The sequence below is a fragment of the Capra hircus genome, chromosome 7 (assembly GCF_001704415.2).
Source record: "Capra hircus breed San Clemente chromosome 7, ASM170441v1, whole genome shotgun sequence".
Classification (NCBI taxonomy): domain Eukaryota; kingdom Metazoa; phylum Chordata; class Mammalia; order Artiodactyla; family Bovidae; genus Capra; species Capra hircus.
This window is the reverse complement of record NC_030814.1, coordinates 774,824-787,165: the sequence shown is the minus strand read 5'-3', so window position 1 is coordinate 787,165 and position 12,342 is coordinate 774,824. Positions and strand designations below refer to the sequence as shown.

The 12,342-nt window shown below is 47.2% G+C and overlaps 1 protein-coding gene across 1 annotated transcript; it reads left to right on the top strand.

The window, feature by feature from the left end:
- On the top strand, positions 2,100 to 3,148 carry LOC102185832 (the record flags this gene model as incomplete). The annotated part of the gene is given in 2 exon segments (XM_018051633.1): positions 2,100 to 2,958; positions 2,961 to 3,148. Coding segments are annotated over 2 exon segments (1,047 nt in total), but the record flags the coding sequence as incomplete, so codon positions are not given.

The window sequence follows — 12,342 nt, the reverse complement described above, 5'->3', positions numbered from 1 at the left end:
GTCGCTTCTCCTCCTGCCCCCAATCCCTCCCAGCATCAGGGTCTTTTCCAATGAGTCAACTCTTCACATGAGGTGGCCAAAGTACTGGAGTTTCAGCTTTAGCATCATTCCCTCCAAAGAACACCCAGGGCTGATCTCCTTTAGAATGGGCTAGTTGGATCTCTTTGCAGTCCAAGGGACTCTCAAGAGTCTTCTCCAACACCACAGCTCAAAAGCATCAATTCTTCGGTGTTCAGCTTTCAACCCACTCCAGTACTCTTGCCTGGAAAATCCCATGGACAGAGGAGCCTGGTAGGCTGCAGTCCATGGGGTCACACAGAGTTGGATACGATTGAAGCGACTTAGCAGTAGCAGCAGCAGCTTTCTTCACAGTCCAACTCTTGCATCCATACACGACTACTGGAAAAACCATAGCCTTGACTAGATGGACCTTTGTTGGCAAAGTAATGTCTTTGCTTTTGAATATGCTATCTAGGTTGTTCATAACTTTTCTTCCAAGGAGTAAGCGTCTTTTAATTTCATGGCTGCAGTCACCATCTGCAGTGATTTTGGAGCCCCCAAAAATAAAGTCTGACACTGTTTCCACTGTTTCCCCATCTATTTCCCATGAAGTGATGGGACCTATATTCTATATGGAGATTATCATACTAAGTGAAGTAAGTCAGAAAGAGAAAGGCCAGTATCATATGATATTGCTTATATCTGGAATCTTAAAAAATGGTACAATGAACTTATTTGAAACAGACTCACAGACCTAGAGACAGAACTAATGATGACCAGAGGGGAAGTAGGGGAAGAGACAGATTGGGAGTTTGGAATTGATGTACATGTTGCTATATTTAAAATAGATATCCAACAATGATCTACCGTATAGCACAGGAAATTCTGCTCAATATTCTGTAATAACCTAAATGGGAAAATAATCTGGAAAGAATAGATACATGTATACTGTTGGGGCCAAACCCCGGCTACGACAAGCTCAGCGAGGTATACTAAGCCTAGGACCTGAGTTATGGTTCTTTAACAGAACATTCCTCGACCAAATTAGGAAGACTTCCCGCACACACCAACCAAGGGGAGACAGGACGTGAACTCATCCTGCCTAGCCAATCATGTAACGCCAGCTACCCCTGTAACTGAGACAAAGAGCTGCCTGTATATAAGCTGCCATAATCCTTTGTTCGGGGCTCTTGTCAGATTCCACTGTGCTGGATGAGACTTGGGCCCTAGTGCGCTAGAAATAAACTCCCTTCTTGCCTTTGCATTACTGTGGTGGACTTGTTCTCTCGGTCGGTTCGGAGATACAGGCTCGGTGTATAACATTTGGGGGCTCATCCGGGATCTCCATCCAACCAGGGAGAACAACACTCCTGGTAGAAGGGGGCAACCTCGTTAGGAGGTATGAGCTCTGAGCACCGGTGTTAACGCTGTAAAGGCCCAGACTACGTCCGGGGCCCAGTATCATACTGGGGAGGCATCTGGGTATAGGTGCAGAGGCAAGTCCAGCGTGAGGCCGAGTCCCCGGTAGCGTACCAGGAGGGCAGCTGGCACTGAGGACGTCCTGACGGTAAGACACGTGCAAGTAGAGAAGGGGTTTCTGGCGGTGTAAAGAGGACCAAAGCACGCTGGGATTGGGTACCTGTTTGTTGTGCCATTCCTGTGTCTCTGTGCCGGCTCTGTTGTCGTGAGTCTCATTGTTATTCGTGTTCTCTGTACCCATGGGGCAAACTGCTTCTACTCCGCTGTCTCTGATGACTGACCACTTCTCTGATTTCAAGTCTAGAGCTCAGAATCTATCATTACTGGTGAAGAAGAGCCGACTGGTGACTTTCTGTTCCGCCGAGTGGCCTACCTTTGATGTCGGGTGGCCGTGAGAGGGAACCTTCAATCCCCAAATTATCCAGGCAGTTAAAGAGAGGGTGCTCACTCCTGGTCCTGCCGGGCACCCAGACCAGACTCCCTATATTCTGGCCTGGCAGGATCTAGTGAGAAACCCGCCGGAATGGCTTAAACCCTTTGTTCTCACTCCTCCTAAACCTCCTAAACCTCCCCATCCCTCTTCCCCAACTCCAACCTCGCCAAGCCCACAGGTGCTAGTCATGAAGTCTTCCGAAGAGAAGGAAAGAAAAAAGGACGAAAATCGACCAAAACCGGTATTCCAGGAATCTTCTCCGTATCCTAATCTGATAGACCTGGAGACCGAATTGTCCCCACCCCCATATGCGGATCCACATCCGCCCTTGCTTCCACAGGTTCCACAAGTTTCATCGGGAGAAATCAGGAGGGGAACCGAGCCTTCAGCTCCTCCCCGAGAAGGGGGCCCCGCCCGGGGAACTCGGGGAAGGACAAGGGGAATGGCCAGCGTAGCGGAAGAAGAAGACCCAGAAGTTCCCTCCTCCACCGTTCACGCATTTCCGGTCCTGGCGGGGCCAGCCAGAGAGGGTGGAGAGCGGACACATCAGTATTGGCCCTTCTCCACTAGTGATCTGTACAATTGGAAAACCCAGACTCCCTCATTTTCTGAAAAACTGCAGGGTCTTATTGATCTTTTAGAGTCTATCCTTTTCACTCACAATCCCACTTGGGATGATTGTCAGCAACTGTTACACATGCTTTTCACTACAGAGGAGCGCGAACGGATCCTCTCAGAAGCTCGGAAAAATGTGCCAGGGGTGGATGGGAGGCCCACGATACAGCCTAACCTTATTGAGGAAGGGTTCCCCTTGGCGCGACCCAGCTGGGACTTCGAACACGCTGAAGGTAGGGAGCATCTCCGAGTGTACCGCCAGACTCTTATGGCCGGCCTTAGAGCGGCCGCCAGGAAGCCAACAAATTTGGCCAAAATAAATTCAGTGAGGCAGGAGCCAAATGAGAGCCCAGCAGCCTTCCTTGAAAGGATAATGGAAGCCTTTAGACAGTATACCCCTATAGACCCACAGGCAGATGAGTCACGAGCGGATGGTATGTAAATCAAGCAGCCCCCGATATTAGAAGAAAGTTACAAAAGATAGAGAGGTTAAGTGAACAATCCCTGCAGGATCTAGTGAGAGCAGCTGAGAGAGTGTTTAAACATAGAGAGACCCCAGAGGAGAGAGAGGACCGCATTAGACGAGAAGAAAGAGAATTTAGAGCTGAAGAAAACTGTAAAAATCAAAAAGAACTGGCCCAGATATTTTTTGCTGGGATTGAAAACAAAAACAGGTTCCAAAAAGGGAAAAAGATGGACTCAAAAATTGAAGAAAAAACGAGGCGTAAGCTTGAGAAAAACCAATGTGCATTTTGTAAAGAGTTTGGACACTGGAAAGATAAATGCCCCAAGAAAAATCTGAAAGAGAGGCCCAGAACCCCCAAGAACGAGACCCCTTCCCCAGAAAGTCATATCCTCTACGCAGGAGAGGATAGCGACTACGGGGGTCAGGGCTCGACGCCCTTCCCCGAGTCCTGGGTAACCATAAATGTGGAGGGGAAACCGGTTGGCTTCATGGTAGACACGGGAGCCCAATATTCCGTCTTAAACCAAAAAGATGGACCTATGTCTAAAAAAAGTAGCTGGGTACAGGGAGCAACCGGGACTAAATGATATGGATAGACTACAAAACGGCATGTGAACTTGGGGGCCCACCATGTAACCCACTCTTTTTTGGTGATACCCGAGTGTCCAGCACCCTTGCTAGGAAGAGATTTATTGTCTAAAGTGAATGCCCAAATTCATTCCGACCACGGACAAGTGTCAGTCTTAGATGGGACCAGGCATCCTCTCCAGGTCTTGTCTCTGGCATTGAAAGATGAATACAGACTATATTTGCCAGAGGCCCCAGCGTCAATAAACCCCGAAGTACAACCATAGATTCAAAGATACCCTAAGGCCTGGGCTGAAACAGCAGGAATGGGACTAGCCAAACAGAGGCCCCCTATCATTGTAGAACTAAAGGCCAGTGCTTCCCCAGTGAGGGTACGGTAGTATCCCATGAGTCGAGAGGCTCGACAAAAAAATCACACCTCATATACAACGCCTCATAGATGCAGGGGTCCTAAAAAGGTGCCGGTCCCCACGGAACACTCCTGTGTTGCCTGTGAAAAAGCCTGGGGGGACTGATTTTAGACCAGTTCAAGATCTACGAGAAGTCAACAAACGGGTGAGTGATATTCATCCTACGGTTCCTAACCCTTATACACTGCTAAGCAATTTGCCTCCAAACTACATTTGGTATACTGTTTTAGATTTAAAAGATGCCTTTTTCAGTTTGCCTCTTGCCCCCTCGAGCCAAGAGATCTTTGCCTTCAAATGGCAGGAAGACGGTGGTCAGACCCCTGTGCAGCTGACATGGACTCGCTTACCACAGGGTTTCAAAAACTCGCCCACGTTATTTAATAAGGCCCTGGATGAAGACCTCCGTGAGTATCAGCTTGAACACCCTACCATTGTTTTATTACAATATGTCGATGACCTCATGCTGGCAGCGGTTACAGAAAAAGATTGCCAAGAGGCAACAGGTGACCTCCTCCAAACCTTGGGGACTTTAGGTTACAGGGCCAGTGCCAAAAAGGCCCAGATTGTCAAGCAGGAGGTTACATACCTTGGTTATAAGATAAAACAGGGCCAGAGGTGGCTAACACAGGCCATGAAAGAAACCATCCTCCAGATCCCTGAGCTGCCTAACCCTAGGCAAGTGAGAGAATTTCTGGGAACTGTGGGATATTGCCAGTTGTGGGTCTTGGGGTTTGCAGAAAAGGCTAGGCCCCTATATGAAGGGAGCAAGGAAAACAAGGACTGGAAATGGACTGAGTCAATGAAGAAGGCCTTCCAAGAGCTCAAGCGAGCCTTGCTGGAAGCTCCTGCCCTTGCCCTCCCTGATCCATCTAAGCCTTTCCAATTATTTGTAGATGAAAAGCAGGGGATAGGAAAAGGGGTACTAACACAAAAATGGGGAACATGGAAGCGACCTGTAGCTTACCTTTCCAAGAGGCTGGACCCAGTGGCAGCCGGATGGCCACCTTGCCTCCGTATCATCGCGGCCACCACTCTCTTAGTCCACGATGCTGATAAACTGACTTATGGACAGAGACTCTTGGTCTACACTCCTCATGCCATAGAGAGAATTCTAAAGCAACCCCCAGGTAAATGAATTTCCAATGCCCGCTTGACGCACTATCAGCCCTTGCTGCTTGACACCCCACGGATTCATTTCCAAACGCCCTGCACTCTAAATCCGGCCACTCTTTTGCCCAATCCAGAGGGAGACAGCCCCCTCCATGATTGTGATGAGATACTGGCCGGGGTAACAGCAATACGAAAGGACTTAACTGATACTCCACTGGGTAACAGTGAGCTAATATGGTTTACAGATGGAAGCAGTTATGTAAAAGATGGACAGAGACGGGTGGGAGCTGCAGTAGTAGATGACTCTGGACAGACCATATGGGCTGAGGCCCTTCCCCCAGATACCTCTGCACAAAAGGCAGAATTAATTGCCTTAATTCAAGCACTAGAGAGGGCCAAAGGAAGGAGAATAACCATTTTCACTGACAGTCGCTATGCTTTTGGCACGGTACACATCCAGGGCCCAATATATCGGGAACGGGGGTTTTTGACAGCTGAAGGGAAAGAAATTAAAAATTTGCCTGAAATCCGTAGACTTTTGGAGGCTGTACAGATGCCTCGGGCTGTGTCAATAGTACACATACTTGGACACCAGAAGGGCGACAACCCTACGGCACGAGGGAATCGTGCCACAGACCTGGCAACTTGAAAGGTAGCTGATGAAGATTACATCACCCCTGTGCTGGCGATCGAACTTCCACCTCCAGGTATGGGAACTTTGCCCCCGACCCCTGAGTATTCATCCTCAGACCTTGCTTGGATCCAAGAAAACACCAGCCTTCAAAAAGGTGAAGATGAATGGTACCAAGACTCAGATGGCTACTTGATACTCCCCACTCAGTTGGGACGGCAACTATGGGAACATTTACACTTGACTACTCATCTGGGAGAAAAAAAGACTCTGATGCTCTTTCAAACTGCACGCCTGCGATTCCCCCGGCACCAAACAACTGTGAGGAACATAGTCCATGCTTGTAAGGCATGCCAACAAATGAGACCAGGGAAAGGACAACACGCAGGACTGAGGTATCGGGGAGAAGGACCAGGGCAACACTGGGAAATAGATTTCACCAAGGTAAGGCCAGGCAAGTATGGTTACCGGTACTTGTTAGTCTTGGTAGATACCTTCTCAGGGTGGGTGGAGGCTTTTCCTACAAAGGGAGAAACCACAATGATAGTGGCGAAAAAGATTTTAGAAGAAATAGTTCCCAGGTTTGGCCTGCCGGTGACCATCGGCTCTGATAATGGACCTGCTTTTGTGAGTCAAATAGTTCAGAGCCTTGCCCTAGCCCTGGGGACTAAATGGAAGTTACATTGTGAATACAGTCCACAGAGCTCAGGGCAAGTAGAAAGAATGAATCGGACCCTAAAAGAAACTTTAACTAAATTGGCTATAGAGACTGGCGGGGACTGGGTGACCCTCCTTCCCTTCGCCCTCTTCCGTGCGCGTAATACTCCTTATCAACTTAATCTGACCCCATTTGAAATTCTGTATGGGAGACCTCCCCCTGTATGTCCAATATTTGAAGGGAAGAAACTACCACCTCCCACGTTGGGACAATTCCAAGTGGCCTTGATGGCCTTAAGTAAGGTGCATTCCCATGTTTGGAAACTGCTCCGGGAACTACATGTGGGTCAAAATAAGGGAACTGTCCCCTCACACAACACTGGCCCAGGAGATTGGGTGTGGGTCAGAAGGCACCAAACCAAGGCACTAGAACCCAGATGGAAGGGTCCTTATGTTGTTCTTCTTACCACCCCAACTGCCCTAAAGGTCGACGGTATTGGGCCTTGGGTGCATTGAAACCACGTATGCCAAGTCACCTCAGCAGAACAAGAAAATGCCAAGAAAGAATGGGAAGCATCTCTACACCCGTCCAACCCCCTGAGGCTGAAGCTCCGTCGCCGACAGGACCAAGACAAATCGTCTTGACCGTCTTGTGGATGACCATGTTATTCTGCTCCGAAGCTGCCCGTGTAAACCTGCATCAACCCGTCAGAATCACCTGGAAACTGCAAAATGGACTAACACGTGAGACGCTCAACTCAACCACCGCCATACATCCGCCAAATACGTGGTGGCCAGACTTATACTTTGACCTTAAGCCGGTGGTAAATGTGCCTTGGGCTAGGGGTTTCCTCCAGATATAGGGGTTCTGGGCATGCCCGGGCCACCAGAAGACCAACTGGAAGACTTGTGGGGGGGCACAAGATTATTTTTGTAAATCATAGGATTGTGTTACTTCTAATGATGGGCCTTGGCGCTGGGAGGTAAGAGATCGGGACCTACTTAACTTCTCGTTCTCAAAGCCCATCCCCAAAGCCCTTGGGGATCCAACTTTTGAATGTGGAGAGAGTTGTAACTATGCACAGGTTAAGATAAGGTTCAATCAGGAAGAAATGAAAAAAGAGGGCGCTTGGATTTCTGGCCTATCTTGGGGAATACAGACAAGAACGGTGGGAGGCACATACATTTATGGGGGAATTTATAGTCATAAGCCAGGTTCTAGAGCCAATACAGGTACACAGTATAGGTCCCAACCCAGTGGAATAAATTGCTGTAACTCCCTACCTGACAACCTCCCTACCTATATCACAGAGACCAACAGAAGACCCAGAAGCAGACCCCCTTGTTAAACTCAGACATACAGATCCACTATGGAAATTAGTAAAGGCAGCCTATGCTACCTTAAATCAGACCCATCCTGAGGCAACTAAATCCTGTTGGTTATGTTACAACTTAATTCCCCCTTACTATGAGGCAATAGGCCTCAACGCCTCTTACGACCTGGCCAACAGCACCAATCCTCCTCAATGTCGATGGGGAGACCAAAAAGTAGGCCTGACAATGAGAGAGGTGTGGGGAAGAGGGTTATGTATGGGCAAGATACTATCAGAGAGGTCTCCACTGTGTGCACATGTCGTTGAACCTACGGACTTGCCCATAGCCAGGTGGCTGATACCACAGATGGGAGGATGGTGGGTCTGTTCACACACGGGGCTGACTCCATGCTTACACAGCTCAATCTTTGACCCCAAAGAAAAATTCTGTGTTACAGTAGCAGTCATGCCAAAAATTCTGTACTGGCCAGAAGAAACAATATATGATTACTGGGCCCAAAGGCTGACCTTAAGTTCTCAAGAAAGAACTTACAGAGTTAAGAGAGAGCCTATTACTGCCATAACCATAGCAACTATGTTCGGTCTTGAAATAGCCGGGGCCAGAACAGGAATAACAGCCTTGTCCCTGCAAAGCCAGGGATTTAACTCCCTGAGAGCGGCCATAGATGAAGACATCACCCGTATAGAGCAATCTATTAGTCATTTGGAATCGTCTTTAACTTCCCTATCTGAAGTAGTTCTGCAAAACAGAAGAGGATTAGATCTACTTTTTCTACAACAAAGGGGACTCTGTGCAGCCCTAGGAGAAGAATGTTGTTTCTATGCTGATCACACAGGAATAGTCAGAGAATCTATGGCCAAAGTGAGAGAGGGACTACCCAATGTAAATGAGAACGCGAGGCTTAACAAGGGTGGTTCGAGTCCTGGTTTCAACGGTCCCCTTGGTTGACCACTCTAATCTCCACGTTGCTGGGGCGCCTGCTAGTGCTTCTACTGATGCTTGCTTTTGGTCCATGTATTATCAATAGACTTACAGCCTTTGTAAAAGAACGTATAAACACCGTACAGCTATTTGTGCTTCGGCAACAATATCAAACTGTGTCTCAGGACCAAGAGAAAGATTCCTCTATATGATCTAAGGACAGGGGGGAATGTTAGGGGCCAAACCCCAGCTACGACAAGCTCAGCGAGGTATACTAAGCCTAGGACCTGAGTTATGTTTCTTTAACAGAACATTTCTTGACCAAATTAGGAAGACTTTCTGCACACACCAACCAAGGGGAGACAGGACGTGAACTCATCCTGCCTAGCCAATCATGTAACGCCAGCTACCCCTGTAACTGAGACAAAAAGCTGCCTGTACATAAGCCGCCATAATCCTTTGTTCCGGGCTCTTGTCGGATTCCACTGTGCTGGATGAGACTTGGGCCCTAGCATGCTAGAAATAAACTCCCTTCTTGCCTTTGCATTACTGTGGTTGACTTGTTCTCTCGGTCGGTTCGGAGATACGGGCTTGGTGTATAACATATATGTATAACTGAATTAGTTTGCTGTACATCCAAAACTAATACAGCATTGTTAACTACACACCAATATAAAATAAAAATTTAAAAGGCAAAAATGCATTCAAGGTTATGAAATATTTTGAGATTTTCCTAAGCAAACCACATTTTCTATACGCACTATACATGTGTAGCTGTCTCACCAATATTTACATAGAAAGGATTCCTGATGTTGCAGGCATGTTTATCTTGGAAGGTTTGTGCCAAGAAAGATTGGCATGGAACACATGTGGAACTACTGTGGCTTCCACACAATGTCAGCCAAATCTGGGGATTAATCACAGCAAGAAACTGTGACTCTTACAAGAAACATTTAAGAAGAAGACAGTAAGGAAAACAAAAACCTGCTGCCTTTGTACATATACATTGTGCCAATGCCAAATCGCTGGTTTTGCCATGGTAACTATGAAAGATGGAACCACTGGGGAGGGCTGGGTCAAGGGTATATTAGAAACGCCTTCGAAACTATAATTATTTCAAAATAAAAGAGTAAAATAATATTCAGTTATTTGCTACCTCAAAAGGAAAGAAGCTGGATCAGAAGGAGCAAGAATTGGGAAACAAACCATTGATATCAACTAATGTAAAAGTAGAGACAAGGAGTTGACTTACACTCTGGCTGTTACCTCCTGATGGGACTTGGCTTCCAGTGGGGTAAAATTGGGCCACCTCTCAGGTGCTAAGAGATGATGCCAGCTGTGGTTTGCGAGCTCCAGTCACGCGGTGGTTTCTGAGGGGACACTCCCAAAGAAAAGTCATTGCTCTTTGCCGTTTTCCCTCCTTCCATATGGAATGTGGGAAAATGCTATGTAGCAGCTATTCTGAAGTCTTGAGGTAAAAAGTATTGGGCGAAAGTGACAAATAAGGCTAGAAAGACAGGAAAAGCCTGGGTCCCTCACGGCACTACAGATTTCCTGGCAGTCTTGGACTTTTTACTATCTGATGAAAGCAAATGCTTCAGTGGTTGATTTATTTTTGAACTTTCAGCTCTAATTAAATCCTGATTTTAAATATATAGATATAATGTATAGTATATATTAGAATAAAATCTCAAAGGAAGATGTAGATGTGTGTGTAAAATAGACTGGAGGGGTGATCAGCAAACTCGGACGCGTAGTTACCACTTAGGAAAGAAGCTGCACATGAGAGGGGAAGTCCCCATTGTGTTCAGTATGCTTTGGACACTATTCTAATCTTTATTTGAATCTTCTACTGTGAATGTATTTATAATTTTAAATCAAGAAATGAACATTTTCAGTTCCTTTATTTCCATGTGTGTGTGTGACCCTGCATTCTGCTTTTCAAGTTGTCACAGGAAAAGCAGGTGAATGACTTTGAAAATTCAGGCTGAGACCTTCATATGATTTTAAAGGTGAGCACTCAAGCCAAAAACAATATCTTACTTTTCCTTACCCTCAAGCCATCACTGCTGGAAACTCCACTGAGCAAGCACCTCTCCCACTGAGCCACCTGATGAGACTCAGCCGCCCCGGTCTCTGCGGCTGCACCCAGGGCCACCCAGAAATGACTGCAGCGTCTGGGATCAGTCACACGCTGGTCTCCTCTCCAACGCTTCTACTGGGAATAAATAGATGTAAGTCATTATCAGGAACAGCGTTCAAGGGGAAAGCCAGGCTAAATCACATGGTGTGAAGAATTCTTCACAGATAAGAGCACCGAGTTACGGAGCCAAGCCGGCAGCTTGGGAGCTGACTTGGAAAGTCAGAGGGTGCTCGGCACCCTCGCAATCCACGGACAGGCTGCTGCAGCTCTGGGTGAAGCCGCTGACTCTACAGGCTAACAGCACAGCCAGCTCTGGCTTCAAAAGAAAACGCTCTCTTCCCGAATCAGTCTCAAGCCTTCAAGAAACCAACAGACACAAGCTGAATACCTATGATGGCCCAAGCACTGGACTAGACTTTGTGTTAAGAGCACGGAGTGAAGAGGTGGGGAAATCAGTGTAGTAACCCTCAAGACACATTTCTCCATAGGTCTCGCTAAGCCATGAAAGTGAAGAGTGAAAGTGTTGGTCGTTCAGTCGTGTCCGACTCTCTGCAACCCCATGGACTGCAGCCCACCAGGCTTCCCTGTCCATCGTCAGCTCCCGGAGTTTACTCAAACTCACGTCCATCGAGTTAGTGATGCCATATAAGGAAGAATAGAGAAGCACTCAGAACTTTGGGACCAGATCCTGGAAGGTATTAAATGCCCTTAAGGATGCCTTTTACACAGAGAGCAATGGTGAGGCCTCCAGGAGATTTTTAAACCAGAAAATGAACTACCAGAAAGAAACTGAACTGTGAAGTGACTGTTGGGTGCAGGGTCAGGAAGAAGAAGAAGCTGAGGCACAGGGACTAATGAGGAGGCGGAGGCAGTTCAGGGAAGATACTCAGGGCCTGTGTGAAGGTAGAAACTGAAGGGACAGGGAAAAGGGCTGTTATGGGACATTGGTGTAAGTAAGTACAGGCAGGCCAATGATTGGGATGTCTTTCGCTTGCTCCTTGGAAGAAAAGCTATGGCCAACCTAGACAGCATATAAAAAAGCAGAGGCATTATTTGCCAACAAATGTCCATCTAGTCAAGACTATGGTTTTTCCAGGAGTCATGTATAGATGTGAGAGTTGGACAATAAAGAAAGCTGAGCACCAAAGAATTGATATTTTTGAACTGTGGTGTTGGAGAAGACTCTTGAGAGTCCCTTGGACTGCAAGGAGATCCAACCCACCAATCCTAAAGGAGATCAGTCCTGGGTGTTCATTGGAAGGACTGATGTTGAAGCTGAAAGTCCAACACTTTGGCCACCTGATGCGAAGAGCTGACATCTTTGGAAAAGACTCTGACGCTGGGAAAGAGTGAAGGCAGGAGGAGAAGGGGACAACAGAGGATGAGATGGTTGGACAGCATCACTGACTCAATGGACACGAGTTTGAGCAAACTCTAAGAATTGGTGATGGACAGGGAGGCCTTGCGTGCTCTGGTTCATGGGGTTGCAGAGAGTTGGACACGACTGAGTGACTGAATTGAACTGAACTGAATTAACTGTTTAGTATTTATATT